Source organism: Brachypodium distachyon, chromosome 1, assembly GCF_000005505.3.
Source record: "Brachypodium distachyon strain Bd21 chromosome 1, Brachypodium_distachyon_v3.0, whole genome shotgun sequence".
Taxonomy (NCBI): Eukaryota; Viridiplantae; Streptophyta; class Magnoliopsida; order Poales; family Poaceae; genus Brachypodium; species Brachypodium distachyon.
This window is the reverse complement of record NC_016131.3, coordinates 12,244,694-12,264,313: the sequence shown is the minus strand read 5'-3', so window position 1 is coordinate 12,264,313 and position 19,620 is coordinate 12,244,694. Positions and strand designations below refer to the sequence as shown.

General features: G+C 41.9%; 3 protein-coding genes across 5 annotated transcripts; all 3 read left to right on the top strand.

The window, feature by feature from the left end:
* Positions 1 to 1,247: 1,247 nt before the first annotated feature.
* Positions 1,248 to 7,219, top strand: LOC100822902. Its single transcript, XM_010234683.2, has 3 exons — positions 1,248 to 2,858; positions 5,810 to 5,976; positions 6,368 to 7,219. Exons 1-3 carry the CDS (start codon positions 1,313 to 1,315, stop codon positions 7,007 to 7,009), a joined length of 2,355 nt encoding a protein of 784 aa, XP_010232985.1. The 5' UTR covers positions 1,248 to 1,312; the 3' UTR covers positions 7,010 to 7,219.
* A 3,492-nt stretch (positions 7,220 to 10,711) lies between these two features.
* On the top strand, positions 10,712 to 14,892 carry LOC100822591. The gene is made up of 3 exons (XM_003559656.4): positions 10,712 to 11,963; positions 13,234 to 13,409; positions 13,988 to 14,892. The coding sequence occupies exons 1-3, from the start codon at positions 10,823 to 10,825 to the stop codon at positions 14,633 to 14,635; spliced, it is 1,965 nt and encodes a 654-aa protein (XP_003559704.1). The 5' UTR covers positions 10,712 to 10,822; the 3' UTR covers positions 14,636 to 14,892.
* A 2,135-nt stretch (positions 14,893 to 17,027) lies between these two features.
* Positions 17,028 to 19,604, top strand: LOC100843233. 3 transcript variants are annotated; one of them, XM_014899021.2, is made up of 4 exons: positions 17,028 to 17,310; positions 17,748 to 17,943; positions 18,730 to 18,801; positions 19,101 to 19,604. In XM_014899021.2, the coding sequence occupies exons 2-4, from the start codon at positions 17,803 to 17,805 to the stop codon at positions 19,272 to 19,274; spliced, it is 387 nt and encodes a 128-aa protein (XP_014754507.1). In that variant the 5' UTR covers positions 17,028 to 17,310; positions 17,748 to 17,802; the 3' UTR covers positions 19,275 to 19,604. The 3 variants fall into 3 exon arrangements, with proteins under 3 accessions (XP_014754507.1, XP_003562324.1, XP_014754504.1); XM_003562276.4 differs by having other exon boundaries at positions 17,029 to 17,310; positions 17,733 to 17,943; XM_014899018.2 differs by lacking the exon at positions 17,028 to 17,310 and having other exon boundaries at positions 17,317 to 17,943.
* Positions 19,605 to 19,620: the final 16 nt, after the last annotated feature.

The following is a 19,620-nucleotide window of genomic DNA, read 5'->3' as shown; positions in this document are numbered from 1 at the left end:
GGGGGGGGGGGGCACATATACAGATTACATAAAATTAGGAAGAACCAATCCTGTATCTAATGAAACATTTATTTTTTCTTGGCCCGGGCCTTGGCTCCTGTGGCTGGCCCTCCCCATGCCTCCGCCAGTGGGTCCATCACCGGAATCTCTCGTCATCCGCTGTCGTGAGGAGGGGAGGTGCGATGGTAGGGTCTGAACATCAGGGTCTCGTGCCCCCACGGCGATCTCGCATTGCAGCCTAGGGCTCGCACAACACACTAGAAAGGGAAGGGTACACACCTTGTCCGTTAGAGATTCCCTCCCGCTGTGCGTTAGCTTCCCCTTTCCTTCACGAGATGCATTCCAAAGAAGTCTTCAAACTGAATTGCATCCCTCCTCGCCATTGGCCGGCCAGGTTAGACTCTTTCCCCACGAGATGACTACTTCATGGACGCATTCATATTTTTCCGCCTAAATATTTTTCTTCTCAAGGAGTTAATTATCAAACCGAGTTTGCACACGGTTGCAAGACATTGAAGCTGACTTGCTTTAGAGACTATCCATGATATAGTAATAATACTAAAAGTAGAACTAACCAAGCAATAAAGTCAGATTCGGGGGAGGGATAAGCATAACCAAGAGAATTCATCACATAACAAAAATTGATTTCATAACATAAGTGCGTTGTATCATGAAACAATAATCTGAAGACTATATGTTCTAAATATGATCCATCCTTGGACCTAGGACAATGTACAAAACCTTGTAAACCAACTGAAGCTAGATGTCCAGTTTGTGAAAGAAAGCTCTAAACAATGGCTAGAATCACAGACAAATATTCTATCATTTAAATAAACAACGGTAGTGCATGAGTTACTACACAATTTAAAGATGATCCCAAAGTCTTTTTTGTTGTCAAAAAGGTCCATAAACTTAGTCCAAAGTGCACAGTAAAAGGAAGCGTGCCGTCATCAGTAAAACGTGCACGGTGCACGACAAACACCCGAAGTGCCGCCTAGGTCCAGTTCCCTTGTTCATACGTAGACCACCACCAACTCTAATCGATGTGAACGACGGCGAAACAGAAGACGATCGGAGGGCTTGGATTGCATTGGACGACAATGGCAGCCCTAGCTACGATGACACGTCGACGCAGAGATCCCCTCGAGGCGAACGATATGAACCATCGATCAAATAATCCTGTGGTTGATATCACGTCGTACGCAGAGCCACCCGGTGTACGATATATACGTACACATCCAATCGGCCCTGGAACGAAAAGACAGTCAGTCCTCTGCAGAACTCCCACAGTTACCAGTAGTCGTGCGACGCGATGGAGTCCGCCTCGGGGCGATCCGCCGCCGCGTCCAAACCCCAATCCCTTTCCCCTTCTCCTCCGACGGCGCAGCCCGATCCCGACGCCGACCGCCCCCCGAAGGCGATGACGACGGCGGAGGTAGAGGCGGTCATCGCCGCGCTCCCGGCCAAGAAGGACGCCCTGCGCGAGGCCTTCCACCGCCTCGTCGCCTGCTCCCCCTTCCCGCTCCCCTTCACGTGGGACGACCTCGACGCCCACATCTCCTCCCTCCAGTCCGCCATCGCCCTCCGCTCTCTCCAGCTACGGGTCCTCGATGCGGCCCGCCCCGTTTCCGCACCCGCCACCATTGGCGGCGACGAGAAGGGCAAGAATCAAGGAGAGGACGAGACCAGCGAGGAGGAAGAGGAGGAGTTAGTCGAAGAGGAGGTGCAGGAGACTGGGGAGGACGAAGAGGATGATGATGAAAAGGACGATGAGGAAAAGGAGGAGGTGGTCGAAGAAGAGTATGAGGAAGTGGAGGTGGTAGAAGAGTACGAGGAAGAGGTGGAGGAGTATGAGGAAGTGGAGGTGGAAGAAGAGTATGAGGAAGTGGAGGTGGTAGAAGAGTACGAGGAAGAGGTGGAGGTGGAAGAAGAGTATGAGGAAGTGGAGGTGGAAGAAGAGTATGAGGAAGAGGAGGTGGAAGAAGAGGAGGAGGTGATGGATGCCAACAATGCAGCTGACAAGGAGAAGAATGCCGACACGGAGATGCAGGAAGAGGAGGAGGTGATGGATGCCAACAAAGCAGCTGACAAGGAGAAGAATGCCGACACGGAGATGCAGGAAGAGGAGGAGGTGAAGATGGAAGAGCAGGAGGAATTGAAGGTCATCGAAGAGGTTGATGACAAGGAGCAGAAGAATGGTAATGTAGGGAAAGGTAAAGAGGAGCAGGAGTCTGGCGAGGAGATGGGGAAGGCAGTAGAGGAGCAGCAGGAGGCCAAGAAGGTGTCACGGGAACAGTACATTAAGGAGCAGACGGGGGAGCCCAAGATTGTTTCTTCGAAAGAGGCAGATCTGCCTCTTCAAGGCGTCGATAAGGATCTCATGGCGGCATGCGCTACAATGGATTCCACAAGTCTGGTGGAGTTTGTGTGCAAAATTGGCAGGCGGCAAGAGTACCATCTGGCTATGCGCCACGCCCAAGATGCTGCTGCTCTTGCCCTTCGTGTTGTCAGGGGCTTTCTGCTAAAAAAACAGACAAAGAACAACAATGTCTGGGAGAACTGTGTTCAGCTGATCCGGTGTGTCCCTGAGCAGTCTCCCGAGTTTTCCATGTCCACGATAGAGCAGGCGAAGCAGCTTGCAAAGGACTGGAAGAATATGATTGATAAGCCGGAGAATTGTGGGGATCTTGGCATACTGGCCTCATGGGCCCTCCTTTACTTTCTCATATCTTACAACATTGTGTCAGAGTTTGGCGTTGATGAGATCATCCGTCTCTTTGGCACTGTCCCCCGCAAGTATCAGAGGAGGAAGTGCTTCGAGCTCTGCAAGGATCTTGGTCTGGTTAGTAGGATCAGTGGTACGGACAATTCTTTCTCAGTTCCGATTCATAATGTGTTATGCACTTCAGCTCAATACTCCCTCCTGTTCATAATACATGGTGTATTAGGTTTCATTAAGACTAGGCTTCGACCACATGTTACTTTGTTAATATGTTTGTTTTTATGACATGAAATTTGTAATTATTAGATTCGTCTTCAAAAGTACTTACTGATAATTGTGGTTTTGTATCATATCAATCACATATTAATGAAGTAATTCTTGATCAAGGCCTTCTGAAACCTAATACGCAATGCATTATGAAAAGGAGGAAAATATGCTAGGTGTGCAAGTCATGTTAATGTCATTAAATTTCATTTCCACCACTGAACATAACATTTGCACTGTATAAAATTCTGCTGGTCTTTAGGTTTAGGATAAGCCATCAATGGAGAATTTGATGTATTTAGTTTTCAATGTATGATGTGTAGATAGGGCTTGTAGGCCATAAGCATACCTTTATATGGAAACATTGAACAAACTCCAGTGTCAAATATTTATGTTTTCCATGTCTTTCATGCTATACTTTCAGGATTTATATTTGGTATACACAGCCTATAATTATTAGCGAGCTAAGATGGGAGCAAAACATTTCTCAGTTTGCTCATTACCGAAAACACTACTCCCTTCGTCCGGGTATGTAGGGCCAATTTCAGAAATTGTTGTAACCAAGACGTGTGGACAGAATGATGGAAAGACCTAGAGAGAAAAGATCGTGATTTAATTAGTTGGGCCCCCGATTCCCTTCCTTTATCCTCGTCATTAACTTCCCCCGTAACTATTGGCGAGCAGTTATCGCGGTGGCGCAGTAATTAGCGGAGCACGTTTCAGGGTGGAGAAAAGGAAAAGAAGAGCAAGCGTTTTGGGATGGGCAGGGAGATTAACGGGCAGTTATTGTGGTGGTAAACGATGGGATTGCTACCGGGCTTGGAGGGGAATTAATGGGATCGGCTCCTGAGTAGAGAACGGCCTTAGATTTCTAAACTTAGTTTCCAGGTAGATCGATCTTAGATACCCGGACGGAGGGAGTATTTAACTAGATATGGATATCATTCCTAAAAAGTCTTCCTGAAAGACTATGCAATCATATTGTACTTCCACAGTACTTGATACTTATAAGAAAACTTGTGTAGATATTTGATGACTTGAGTAACAAAAAACAGTTGAATATGTTGTGATCTTTCCTTGTCAATCGACAGTTTGACTCGAACCATTTGTATGATTTAAATATGTTTGTTTTTGTACTAACCAATAAGAATATTAAAGCACACTGAAAAGTAAAATTGAAGCACATAGGAATTATAGCGGTATTCTGGCCACAGTCCTTTGACACTAATTCAAGGGTACATATGATGGCATTTCATCAATAGCAAACCATGATTCAGTTCCAAAGCAGAGATATTGATACTCCACAGCAACTTGTATTTGACCTATTGGTACATCTCACTGCTTTTGCATAATCAGTTCCCATGTATTGCTCAACAATGCCTGCTTGATCACCCAAGTATTTAGTACTTCTTGAACTGTTCATGATGATACACTGAGCACCCATTAAATTTATTGTTTGATTCAAAACTTGCCAGTACCTTTAGCACGCCATTGAAGGCAGAAGCTCTGATTTTACCAGGTTCTGTTGTGATGCTTCTCTTTGCATAGAACATTGAACCCAAATTAGTTGAAACCGAGATAAATTTAAGAAAAATGATAATTGCATATGGCCTTTGAATTGGTAACTAAAATGTCTTGTGGCTTCTTTTGTGCGAGTTCATAGATGTGCACCTCCTTATCGAGGTGTTCTACTCTTGATGATCTCAATCAGTTAATACACTTTATCATCTTGTTCTATGGTTGCATATCAATGTACCTTCACCAATACTAAACTGCCACTCACAAGATATCCAAGTGATCAATAATCTAATGGTATAGGAATTGAATGGTTGCTAATTTGGGGCTTGGGGCTTGCTAGACTTGGAAATGAAAACCTGGTTGTTAAATCACTTACTCCCTCCGATCCATATTAATTGTCAAAATATTACATGTATCTAGACGCTTTTTAGGCATAGATACATCCATATTTGGGCAAATTTAAGACAATTAATATGGATCGGAGGGAGTAGTTGATTTGCATGCGCAGTGGCAGTGCTTGAACATACTGATTTGCGGGTGGAATCGTCTGTAGAGATGGAACATCCCAACAGCAACATTCAGAAAGTGAGAATTACTTCAAAACTGATGAGTTAGAGAAGGGTTCACTAGTGCTCTTTAAGTCTGTTATGTAGTTGAAGTTACTTGTTTCTTAATTAGACATTTGGATTTGCCAAAAGAAATGCCTCCATGAAGTTACCCATGCCTTTAGGTATTTTGGTGTTTGCCCATTGCTGCTGGCTTGCCACCTCTGTCAAAATCTTGTACAAGAAGGTTGAGGATGTTATGGACAAAATGATACGCGTATTAATTTCATACCTAATCCAGCATAATACCGGTACAGACTACAGAGTATATTTTTCTATTGGTGGTGAATAGGAGCCTCAAATACTTCAAACCAACTATTTATTGAGAATCTAGAAAGGGTCTAGCGTTTAGACCTTGTGCAGCTAAAATAAACGTGAAGAACAAAATTAACCATGCCAATTCTTTCAACTCAACAGAACCAGAACAGCTGAAGTTGTACATAGGGGCTAATCAACTCTACCAAAACTGAACCAAAACAACATAAAGCATCGCAAAACCATTCCACCTCATGTGATGATTTTTCCCCTGGCTGAACTGCCAAAATGCATGTTATGCAGTGTTGGTACAGAAATATTAATTTTAGTAGCCTTTATCTTGCTGGCAGTTTGTTTTGAAAGAGCTGTAGGCATTTATTTCTATTGTCTTGTTTGTGGTGTAAGTTCTGTTGCTGACGTTTTCCATGTCCTTTTCTTTTTGCAGACTTAATTGGTTACTTGATTGCAAATGGACAACAGTTGAGTGTCATACAACTGGTACATGCTCTTGATTTGGTGGACGAATATCCTCCTCTTCCTCTTCTGGAGGGATATGTTGAAAAGGCAAAAGGGACTGCGCTAGAGCTACTTAGCAAGAATGCATCACACAAGGTATGAATTACTATGAGAAAACAATTGCATTGCAGTCTGGTTGTACTAACCAACTTCATAAGACATAAGATAATCGATAGATAATTTCATTCGTTGGTAGAGAAAATTGTGATTAGCCCCAGTGCCCCAGAGTTGAGGTGCCTTCTCATTTGCTGTTATGAAGAATGCAATGTCACAGATGCCACTAAGTAGACTTGCCAATTGATCATTTACCCTTTTGTCACTTCTTTTCAGTTGTGTTATTGTCCTCCTTATTCCTCCCTTTAGCTACAGGGTCAGAACTTGTGAACATGTCCTTTTCCTTGTGGCTTGCTATGAACGATATTCTTTCTTCACCAGCTATATTTCTCTGTTGTTGATGATTTAATGGGTTGCATCTACCTGTGAACAGAATCCGGCTGTATCAAAGGAGATTCAGAGTCTACGGGTGGCGCATACTATGCTTAAGCAACACACTGATTCTAGCCAATCGGTTGCTATCTTGGCAGAAATTGATAGCTTGTTAGCTGGATATGCAAATAAGCGTAGTTTAATAAATGCCTCTACTGCCTTGACATCAAATTCATGGCAGCAGAAAGAAACTCAACAGAAGCAGCGGCAGGAACAAAAGCCATGTGACGAGGGGATGAAGCAAAACCAGGAAAACAAGAAGCGCAAAAACGAGAAGCAACATGAGGGACAAGATAGCCAGCTGCAGGGAAAGAAAGAAAAGCTGCAAAGGAAGCAGGAACAGCGTAAACAACATAAGCTGCAAGAAAATAAGGGGCAACAGCCACATAAACCTAGGACACAACAGAGGCAGAGGCAGAGACAGCCGCAGCCGCAGCACTTATACCAGCCAAGGCCATGGGTTAGCGCCCCAGGTGTTCTGCAGCCTGTGGTTCCACATGTGGCACAGTTTGGCCCCATTGGTTATGGACCAGCTGTAATGCCTGGAGTTCAAGATGCTCCATTTCCTGTGAATTTCGGAGTTCAGTTTAATCCTTACCAGCTAAATCCTATATACCACTATCCGGCATTCTATCCCAGATAGCACTTACAAGTCAGTTGTAGGAACTCAAACTCCCGAAATATTTTTTCTTTATTATGATGCTACAGTAATTTTTTCCCCTGAATGTGTTTTTGACAAGCATGAATAGACCCCATGATTATCTCGTGATACTGTTTGTACAATATATAGAGAGACATGTTTTGCCCTACTGTGAATCAAGTATGGCTTGTTCGAGGTTACAGGCTTTCTATTTGCTACCTTGTTCATTTATTTTCACTATATCCACTTATATTTCTATGCAAGATTTTACTGAACTTTATAGGAATCCTGATTAAGTTATTTCATTACTATCCAAATTAGTTATCCTGTTACTCCAGCCTGTAGGGGTGTACGTATTGTTTGAGCTCCGGTTGGTACCACTTTTCAATTTATCAAAAGAATTGGCTTGGCTTTAAGTTGTGACATCCAGAAATTTAATTTACATTCACGTGTTCAGATAATTCCCACCATTTTTGAATCTCCATTTTCACTTGACAAAAAAGAATTGTAGTGAATATCTTACTTGGAAGGGAGGCTAGAATAATCGACCGAGTGAGACTCCAATCTAGCACCATCAACTTCGTAGTTCAGGCGAAGCTCCATTGGTTACCTGAGGATCCTGTTCTATCGAGTCTTCCCACTTATCCTCAGAACAATTCAGTCAGATTAGGATCTCAAGCTATCACCTCGACGTTTTGAGCTAACCTATGAGCTGACATTTTTTTCAGGTACGTCTGCTTAAGCTCCACTTGTCGGGGGCTAGCAGACTTGTTGCTTGCTCTCCGTTACCTCTCACGCTAGCCTATGTTTTGATGCTTGTTTTGGATTGGAGTAAGCAGCAATAATGATTCATTAAGCCTCGCATGGCCTTACTTTCCACAATCCAGCTTGTCTTGCAGAAACTAAACAGCAATGTTCATCTTGGACCTGCAACTACAGCAATAAAGATGTGAAAAATCCAGAAATACCGATTTGATAATTTTCTGCTACAGGCTTGACGAGGAATTCACAAATAGCCGAGCTAAAATGATTTTTTACTTGTTTTAACATGCATATATCCGTCAAGTTTGTGGTGAAGCACAAATAGCCTATCTGTATGGATGTGCCATCAAATCTGACGATGCTATATTAATGTTTTAGATAGCTTTAAGGTACAATCCTTGTTACACTTGCATCTAAATGAACTGACATTTCAATGTTTTATGAGAGAAAACGGGGGGTCTATAACACTGCTACCAGTCTTCCCTCGGACCATTTATTCATGCGAATGCCAGTGCTCCCTTAAGTTTTCTACGGTTTTTATCATGCATATCTGTTACGGCAAAGCAAAAGTTATTTTGGCAGTATTTTCTTGATTTTTTTTTGTCAGAGTAGCATATTCTTATACAAATCCACGTCAGTTAATTCGGAATACAGGGAGTATATCGTTTTGTTTCCCCCATCGCGGCGACAGATGTACTATGATCCCTCCTATCGTCTCATAACAAAACCTGATAAATTAAATGTTTGTTTTAACAAGTGGTTGCAGTATTCTGGATTATGTTTGTACAATCTGAGGGGTATGGTTAGTTTTAAAAGCCAAAATATTAGGGGGAAAAAATACAACCACATCTATATGCTCGAAAAACATAGATGTATTTGTTTGCCTCTGTTGCTCGAATGTAACAAGACTTGATACAAAGACAACCTCGAATATACTGTAGGGTGACCAAGTTAAAAATTACAATAATCATTTGAAATGGAGCTTCCCCAGGTTAAGGTTAGAAATACCCAAACAAGAGACTTGACTGATAGTCACAATAACTGTTTGATATGTCCAAAAAGAAGAAGAAGACTCCATTGAAAATATATAATTAAGATTACTAGCAGAATTCAGGAGATAGGTAAGTGACCTTTTCAGAAACGGTGAGCTATATTAGCGACAAGGTTAATATGCAAAAAAAAGACTCAATTCCAACAGAAACACGAGTAAGACGGAGTTCACTCGACCCACAAAACCTAGCAAGAGGATAAACCTAGAATGAGTAGCAAGAATCCAGGACCACCCCCGAAAGAAGTGACTAGCACAAAAGTAATTTGATTTAACACCTACTAATGTGCATAGCATAAACATAAGAAAACAGACCAATGACGTTTTGACAATTAGCTCTAAAGTAATGGCATGGTCATAACTTGAGGGGAATTAGTGGCATTATTATAAATTTCAAAAATAATGAATTTATATAAAGTTATGAGATAAAGGTGATAAAAGGATATATCAGGTGAAAGAGGATATATCAGGTGAAAACCTTTATTCAATGAAAAGTTGAAAACTTCCGATCTCAACCATTAGATCTCAAATAAATGGTTTAGATGAAAGGTGGAATCTCTAATCACTTGAAGACAATTTATGAAAAACGCATGAGATGGGATTCTTTCGGGAGGTATTCATAAAATATATTTAAGTGATTAGAGTTTCCACCTTTTATCTCATCAGTTTACTTAAGATATAGTGGATATGATTGAAGTGTTCAACTCTGCACTGAATATGATATATCTCGTACCTCCTTAATTTTGTTTACAAGTCATCATTTATATAGTTACCATCTGTTAGATACAAATCATTTTATTGAAACTTCCCTAAATACTTCACTCATGTCAAGTCTCACATTTTCCTTCTTGTTTTAGCTATCTGTTGAATTTAATCTGACATCTCCATAAAAACAAAGATCATTTCTTCGATCTCATTAATACGCAATTCTCTTTCATAAGAAGGGTTGTCTTGTGTTCCGAGGTTGATTACGGTCCACAAATGTTTCTTGACTTGTCATTTTTGTCTAAAATGAAAAACATTAGAAATAACATAATCATAAGTACATGCACCAAAAGCTGAGATGGATTGGTTTGCCTCTGTTGCATGGAATGAAACATGACTTTGATACAAGATAACCTCAAATATGCTATAGGAGATCAAGTTAAACATTACAATGAACATTTGAATGGAGCATCCCGATGCTAGGGATAGAAACAGCAACAGAAAGAGTTGACCGCTAAAACGTCACGAGGACTATTAAAAATATTTTTACTTATAAAAATCTGGGTTGTTGACCATACGTGTGCACTTCACTGAACGTATTCCATGTATTGGTAGGAAGTGAATGCAATTGACCCCATTCAATATGGTAGATATATCTATCATGCTCTTTTGACTATAATTGATTGGATTGATTTACATTTGAGATAATTGAATAAATGTGGTAAAATAAAAGCAGAAACACATCTAAGCAACTTATGCAAAACAAGAAATAATAATTCGATAGCAACCCGCGTGCATTTAGCTATTGTTAAGAGAAATAAACTCCACTAAAAAATTATTCTAAGTAAGCCTACCAGTAGAATTGGAGGGATAGATAAACAACGCTTTCTTTAACTGGTGAGCTTTGTTAATTGGTTACAATGTTAATATCTTGCGAAATAAAAGACTCAGCGCCAACACGAACACAAATAAGATAGAGTTAACTCGACTTGCAAATCCTAGAATAAGTAGCAGGAGTCTAGGATCATTTTAGAGTGACTCGCCGCTGTCACTAAGTCGAGAAAAGAAAAGGAAAGAAGAAGAAAAAAAACACAAAATCAAAAACCACCCTCTATCAATCAACAGGATAAAAGAAAAAGATTCTGGGTTATCCGAAAGAAAAAAACCAAATAAGTTACTCCTGCATTGACAATTACTCCGTAGATCGCAATTGAGGGGAAGAAAGCCTGACACTCTAAAACCCCAACCAACCTCCCCTCCGCCTTTCAATTCCGGTCCCCAGTCGTCCCAACCGGCCTCCAATGGCGTCGGCGACCGCGGAGCTGGAGGCCGCCATCGCCGCCCTCCCGGCGAAGAAGCAGCATCTCAGGGATTCCTTCGACCGCCTCGTTGCGTCCGCCCCAATCCCCATCCCGTTCAACTGGGATGACCTCGACGCTCACATCTCCTCCCTCCAGTCCTCCATCGACGTCCGCTTCCGCCAGCTCCAGGGTCTCCAGCACTCCGCCCTAACCACCACCGGCCCCGCAGAGCACCAGGGCAAGGAGGACCAAGAGTCCCACGTCGAGCACCCCATGAGGGACCAGGGTCAAGACAGCAATGAAGAGGAGGGGGAGCGGACGAACAGGGCGCCTTCAGACCTTAATGACGAGGAGGAGCAGGAGAGGGAGGAGGAGCCAATCGAGGTGTATCTCGACCAAGTATACGAAGTTGAGGGAGAGGCAATCAAGGCGTCTTCCGGCCCAGAACCAGAAGACGATGAGGAGGAGGCAATCGATGCGTCCCCTGGCCTTGGACTGAAGGAGGAAAATGAGAACGCCAAGGAAGCCATGGAGGCGCCGTCAGCTTCCCGAAGCAACGGGGTGATGAAGGAGAAGGAGTGGGGATGCCCGATTATTCCGGATTTTGCAAGTGTCGGCGGCGCTGCGGAGGCGGCCGTTAGGCGGGATCTCGTGGCGGCGAGCGTCAACATGGACACATCGACGATGGCGGAGATTCTTTGCTGGCGCAACAAGAGATGCTTACGCGCCAGGCGCCATTTCCTCCCGGCGTTGCGGGGCTGCCCCGAGCCCCACGCCTTCGTCGTCGGTGCCATCAGGGACTTCCTGGCCAGAGCCGAGCCCAAGGGCGACAAGCAATGGGAGAACTGCTCTTGGCTGCTCTGCTGTGTTCGCAAACTTACTGCTGAGCCGTCTGTGGGCACGCTGGAGCACGCCTATCGGCTGGCAGAGGACTGGAAGGAGATGATCGGGAAGCCTGAAAGTTGCAAGGACCTTGGCCGGCTGGCCATATTTGGCCTTTTTGGATTTCTGGTCTCATACAACATTGCCTTGGAGTTCGATGCTAGTGAGATTATCCATCACGTTGGCAACATCCCACGCCACAGAAAGCAAAACTGCATTGAGCTCTGCAATCGTCTTGGGCTAATTCACAAGATGACTGGTAAGCTGGGATGCCTCTCGCTCTGAATCACAATTTTATGAAGCTATAGTTAATGTATGCCACAGTCCACTAGCATATTTTTCGCTTACATGGTTATTCATTAATCGGTGACATCAGGCATCACTTCACCTTGTTGACGATGAGCTTGTCTTGCAAAGCCCTGTTAACTTAAGTCCCCTCGGGTTGCCTTTCTATAAGTGGTAGGGGTGTTCAACTACGGGTTGGATTCAACCTGGGCAAAACCGCTTCGCAGATGCTATTTAATTTCGCAGATATCATTTTGCACACTGACAGTCTCCAAAACTAGCTTCAACCATTAGTTATTATAGTTATATCTTACCAAAAGACTACAGAATGGCAAACCTATCTTTGTCATTTTCATGTGGCTTATTAAGATACTTTCGGTAGTGTGTCCACGAAGGGGTGGTCGACGTTGCGGCTTGCTCATTGTTGGGATGTGAACCAATGCTCTCCACACTTAAATCTTCAAATACAAACGCTGTCAACATTCTGGCAGCTAATGACCATATAAGATGGACCTTACTGTTCCATGTGATCTCTCTGCACCTCTACGATGGCCTTCTCAATATGGTCAGCAACTCAGCATGCTAGCAGGCACCAGCTAGAGAAGTAATTGACCAATCTGAGCAGTCTCTGTAGGAAGAGTTTCCCTGTTTGCACCTCTTGCCATACAAATTAAGATGAACACAAGAAATGTACGGAAGGTGACAGAAACTAGTTGCATTTATATTATATTCAATTATTTGGATGTTACCAATCTCTAGCTGTAAAATTAAAATTTTATCGCTGTGGCATTTTTGGGTCAGCTTGGAAAACCATAATTTGCCAGGAAACAGCTGTGGCATTTCGAACAAGTCCTTGACATATTTTCCAACCATTCTAATAAATTTTTTTGTGAGATCTTACATTGGTTTGGTACTAGTCCCAAGTCGTATTGTTCAACTTATCACCTTCTCTCGAAGCATAATTTGTGTCAACTGCGCAAGTTACTACTACTTTGTAAATATCAAGCTGAAGTATACATTCTACTGTAATCATGCGTGCATGCACATCTTGCAATAATAATGTCTGTTACTGATAAAAAAAATTACTAATGTATCTTTTGCAGTTTACTTGTTGTAGAATATCTTTTGAACTCTTCATACCCCTAAACTGCTAGCTTAAATATTAGATTTGCTAACTGCAATTTTAGCTTTTTGTGCTACTAGCTTTCCAGTTGCGCTTCTGATGTTTAGTCATTGTTCTGCAGACTCAATCAATCATCTGATTGAAAATGGGCAAGAGCCTGATGCTCTCAGGCTTGCATGCGTTTTGAATTTGACTGACAAATATCCTCCACTTTACATCATGAATGAATATGTTGATAAGGCTAAGAAGACTGCTCAAGAGATAATAAACAAGGAAAACGGTTCACCGGAGTCTCTGGTTTGTCCTATATCTTGAAATTAGAAGTAATTGACAGATGTCGGATTAAATTTCCCTTATAATAGTGAATTTCATACGGAAGTGGCTAGAGAAAGAACAATGCAGTCATCTGCTTTAGCACTTGTAGTATTTCCTTTACCTCTCAAAACTCTGAATTTCAATTCAAAATCTGTACTCACTGATACAAGGTGACTAAGCAGCTTTCAGCGCTTTTCAAAAGCACTGAATTTGTATAATTTGCACAAATATAAAAGCAGTATAATTTGTATGCTGTCGAGTAGTTAGTACTCTCTCCGTCCCATATTAAGTGACTTTCTATTACGTGTATCTAGCCGTGTTTTAGTATACAGATACGTCCATATTTAGACAAATTTGAGTCATTTAATATGGGACGGAGGGAGTACTTATATAATAGACTCTCATCTTACTTTGAAAATAAGTTATATTCACTTTGTGGAAAAAGCATCCTGTCATTTCACAGGATAAGTTGTTTTTTCAGAGGAGCAAGTTGTTGCTCCCATATGTATATACTACTTCCTTTCAACTGATTTAATTTCTTTTCATCTTCCCTTGATCAGAACCAGGCCATGACAAAGCAGGTTAATGCCCTAATATCGTCATGGAGGGCAGTTGATGAGTACAATATTGATTCTGCCCACCGAACCAGCATCAAGGCAGAAATTACTCAGTTATTACATGAATATGCACGCAAAAGGCGAAGTATACCGGTGGCTTGTTTGTCCGCTTTGAGTCCACATCAGCAGCACAATCTTCAGGAGCAGTGTGAGAAGCATCTAAAAACTTTGGAAGAAGAGCAGCACCAGAAGTTCCAAGAGAAGCAGCACCAAAGGACACAGGACCTGCAGCCAAAACCAGATGAGGAGCACCACTACCAGCAAAAGGAACAAGAGGTACCTAAACAAGAAGGGAGTCGGCAAATGTTAGGAGAGAAGAGGTATAACAAGAAGCGCAAGAGAAATTATCACAAGCAGCAGCAGCAGCGAAGAGCACAAGAGATGAGGCAGCATAGATATCATAAGCAGCCCAGGCTATCTCATTTTCATGCTGATTCATTTGGCCATCCTCCATACAATGCCAGGATAGGAATTCACTATCATCGTAGCCAGCAGTTTTCAGGAATTCAAGGAGCGCCTCCTCGATATCCGGGTCCGTATAATCACCCTCAGCTTTGCACTGCCCGAAGTCTGCGATTCAGGCCAGAGTAGCAACACCTCATGATTTGACTGATCGACTAAACTGACGATTGAAATGAATAGAGAAACCCTGCAATGCTTGATCCATGTCATTTAGCTTTTGTTATGGAACTACTACTCATGTATAGCCTATGTGCCGTTATTAGTTACCTTGACCTCAGCCTACAGTGCTGAAACCAAACTGTTAGTCAAGTTGCACCTAACTTTGACCATTTAGTCTTATCATTATTATTTTCGACATATAACATCGTTAATATTATTGTGTGAAATCAATTTCGCATTTTATAACTTGCAACGGAGCATGGAGGAATTACTGTAACTTGCAATGGAGGGATTGCGAAGCATGAAACAAAGTTATCATCCAAGTACGAGTTGTCCCAACCGGACAGACAGAGAAAGATAACCAAAAGATACCCCAGAAAGGTAGCATAAGAGCAACCCACACAGAGACAACCCTACTGCTCCAGATCAAACTTGTTCTTTCTCAGTACCATCCCCTTGGATAGATCAAACTTGTTCTTTCTCAGTACCATCCCCTTGGATAGATCAAACTTTTCTTTCTCAGTACCATCCCCTGGATAGATCAAACTTTTCTTTTCTCGGTAGCATCCCCTGAGTGCTCGGTCGAGCGAGGCCTGGAGAGGCTCTGGGCCTCTTGACAGACTTGACTGGCCCCGGAAAGCGCCAATGTTGCGCTAATATGTTTTGCGGAAGAATGGTGAACCTGCAAATGAATGATGAACCTAGTCGAATGGAGGGGCTCTTTCAGTTCCATGTTTCTGTGTTCCATGCATGTTCATAAGCTTATTCTTGATAGGTTCAATACTCATTGTAGTGACTCCAACATGATATTGTTCTTTTGTTGATGTGACATGCCCGGTTTCTAACAACCTGTTTACGCCATCTTATGCTCTCTTCAATGAAAATAGATACTGTGACCTGTTTTGACAAAGAGAAAATGGTTTGGTGCCAAGAGCCTAGGGTCGAATTTGGAACAACCCCTCAAGAAATACAGAGATGACAAAAGGAAAATCCACAAACAACACCATGTGTGCTAACGATTTGTCCATGGCTATGAGTTAATGAAATTCCTATGTTCCTATCAAAATGAAAAAGTACACAAACAAGAAGTTTGTATAGTAGTTAAGAAAATTCTTTCCATAGCCTAAAGAAAACCTTTAACAATGTAACCTTGGGACTATAAGCCCCCGTGGAAAAGAAAATCAGAATTATAAACAACAATTTTCACATAAACGATCAAAAGTTGATTTCAAACCAATATATTGACATAGACTATATCAATTTGTCCAATTTCAGTTCGAATAAAATTTAAGGAAGTTTAGCTTTAACCATTATGACTCATTCGGTTTACAGAATTTTGAAATCATTGGAACAAGAAAGTAGGAGATTGAGATATCATGCACACTTAAATCAATGAATTTTTTCATGAGGTCTCACCTAATGATAAGAATCAATTTGAACACAATTAATCAGGAATCTAGCATCTCTATTCCTGTGAAAAGAATGATATGTGCTCATTCAGTTTGTTAGTTTCTAGAGGAATGCACATTTAAACTCCTAGGATTTTTCCATGAGATAATACCTAATGCTAAGAATCTATACGAATTAGTTTAATTTAGACACAATCCAATCTAGTATTTCTATTTCTATGAAATGAATGTTACCCATACGAAAAAGCCTAAGGGTTGACATCCCGTAAAATTTCACCATAAAACACGCAAATCGAATGAGGCCTAGGTGTGATCTCATGGAAAAGAGTAAAATGCATTGAACTTGATTTCAATTCTCAATTTAATCACTGCATTTTGGAAATCCCGGTCCGTGAACTTGACGAAATATCTCACATACGGTCAACGGTACCGTATTTTTACCTACGAGTTCGTAGCCTGTGCGAGCACAGCTTGGATTTTTGCATTTTGCCCCCCGAAAAATGATCCACGAGGACCGAAGTGCATTTTCTGCAATTTTTTAGGGGAAAATGCAAAAATCCAAACTGAGCTGGGCTGCTGGCACAGGCTGCGGACCCATACATACAAAATACGGTACCAATGACCGTATGTGGGATATTTCGTCGAGTTCATGGACCGTAACTTTTGATTTCCAAAATACAGTGACTAAATTAAGAATCAAAATCATGTTCAGTGACCGTGAGTGAGTGATCATGAGTGTATCTACTCCATGAAAAATTGATAATAACTGAAGTGTCCGTGACATCCCAATTTTTTACTTTTCACGTTCTTATGATTTCAAAATCCTAAACCGTATATGCAATACATGTAGAAAAAAAATTCTAAGTTCTAAAATCTTGTGACATCCTACAAGCCGAACGAGCCCAGATGTATTCATAATTAAAAAATCTTTTGGACTAAACAGAAAGAAAGAAATTCTCAATGGCCAGAGCAGCAAGTTCTCTCTCCTGCCCGCAGAAATCGCCGCCCAAACCAGTACAGACGTACAGTCCAGCCACAGGCCGCCTAGGGTTCTTCCGCTGGCTCCGCCGCCGCCGCTGCCAACCGCCAAACGCCGTCCAGGCCGAGCTCACCATCCGCCGCTGCCATCTCATCAGGTAGCGTCGCTGCCTACCGTTCTTCGCGTACGCCGAGCCACCATCGCGCAGGAGCGTGCCGGGCGCCTGCGTCCCTGGGATCGTGTTACCTCTTGAGCAGGTACTCGACGCTTTACCTGCGCTTGTTTGATGTAGCGTTCTTCCTAGTACTTCTAGTGCCGCTTGGTTGGAGCAGTACTTATGCAGTTATGCTTGCTGTTGGGCTTGAACCAAGACAAGATTTGTTCTTCAGAAAATAATCTATGAAGCTAAGGTGGAGTAGTACTGGTGAATAATTGCTTCGGTCCGTAACATTACAGGAGAAGCATGATTTTCTGTTGAATAATTCTACACTCGATTGCATGCTGTTAACATTTTGTTGTGAGCAAGTACTTCAAAGTTCGGAGGTAGGAATTAGGATTGCTTGCTGCTAGTAGCCTGGTTATTGTGGAGTGGAGCATTGATCTCTATTAACGGCCTGTCCTGGATGTTCATTTATACAAGAGAAACTCTGTCAATAATTCTAATAATTTCCGGACTTAGTGATTGTGGTTGCAGTCCAGGTTGGGTTGATATCTGAGGTGTTACAAGAAATTCTTAGCACACCACTGCAATGGCTAAGCCGCTACCACAAGAGTTTGTGTATCGGATCAGCACAGGTGATGAGTGGGCCGAACTTGAGCGCACCGGCTGCACCCTCGGCGGCGACCTTGACCGCTCCACTGGCTGCATCCACCTCAGCAACCTAAGCCAGGTATGCCCATTTAAAATTATCTCTTTGATTTGTTTCAATTATGCTCTCTAAAAATCTCTCGTTTCTCAGATGTGTATTCTTTCTCTGATATCTCGGTAGATTTCTGCCTTTTTTTTTCTTAATTTGCGGTATCGAGTTAGGGGTTGACTATGCACTCATGAGTTTACATGTTGTTGGAAGGTGCAATATCCTTAATGTTTTGTTGCTTTTGCTGATTCAGGACTTTGATCTCTTCTCGATGGTCCTATTTGATTAGCTTTGGCATGCAAAGGTTTGGTGTGCCTTTGGCGCTTGCCGCGTAGAGGTTTGGGGCTTATTGCTCCAGTTCCACCTAATAATCCGCAGTACACAACTTTTCTGACTGAATCTTTCTATTAACAAGGATCAAGGATGGTGCTGAGTAGTGATCCGCCAGATACTGGCAAGCACTTGAAGAAATATTTATGAAAACGATATGTAGATCAATGCTATTGAAAAGAACAATAGCGTATACCAAAAGAAGATCAAAATCTGTAAATTTATTGTATTAAGAAATTTAATCAAACTTATGATGCATTCTTGGATGTGTTTTCATGAAAAAAACATTTTTTGCACATCTTCTCCAGAATACTCCTCTATTAATTTGGTGATGGTTTACGTATTCACAAGGTATAGTGATATTCCAATGGACATTGTTTGATTTCCATCTGTGAGTCATATCCATCCATCCATCCATATTTGTCTCTTTTATTTATATCTTGATCCTTTTGAAAAACCAAGTTTTAACTAATCGTTGACCTGGTGTAGGTGAAGATGACACTAAAGAATTTCTTCCTTGGACGGACTGATCTGTACCTGCTACAAATTGACACTGCCATGGTACTATTGATATTTAAAATTCCATTATATTTCATCCTCTTGTTGTTACTGAGGAAATTACCAATTTTTTGTATATCTATCTTTAAGATATGCATTTACTGTGCTTTAGTGCTCATGTTTATTACTTATATCTGGGAGTTAGGACACATGCATAAACTGCCATGTATTAATTGATTGCTTGTTTCTCTAGATGGATAAATTTTTATATAGTACTCCAAGTTCATAATTTTGCAGATTTCATGTACTACTTATTCTACAAAGGCATTTACATATACAATTGCTCGTCTTGTGATTTTCAGCTTGCAGATGGGTTAATTTATGAGGCATCTGATGATTCTAACTACTTTCCTCATTTCTATGGCCCTCATCGGAGCTTTGCACCCCTTCTACTAAGCGCAGTTGTCAAGGCTGACAAAATTGAGCTGGCAAACAATGATTTTACCTCTTGTCTACTCGATGGAGCGGCCCTCTGATTTTAGTGTGTAGAGTCTGACCCTTGTCCCTTGTGTTCCATAGTGTGCATGTAATTACCCTGCCAAATTTATCAAAGACAGGTCGTCCAATAGGCTTGTGCTAGTCAAAATTGTAAAACGACCTAGCCTCTGCTGCTCTGCAGGTTTACAATTGTCTTGGTGACGGTGTTTTGTAACACTGCATAAAGTTTGCATGATCGCTCAAAACATCCTCCACCAAAGTTTTGAATAGCTTGTGTAACTGAGTATCGGGTTCAGTGGTCGGTGCCAGAGTACGCTCTCTGTTAACTAAGTTATCTCCAATAATTCAATAAGTGCTAATTTTCATTATGCCTGGGATTAACTA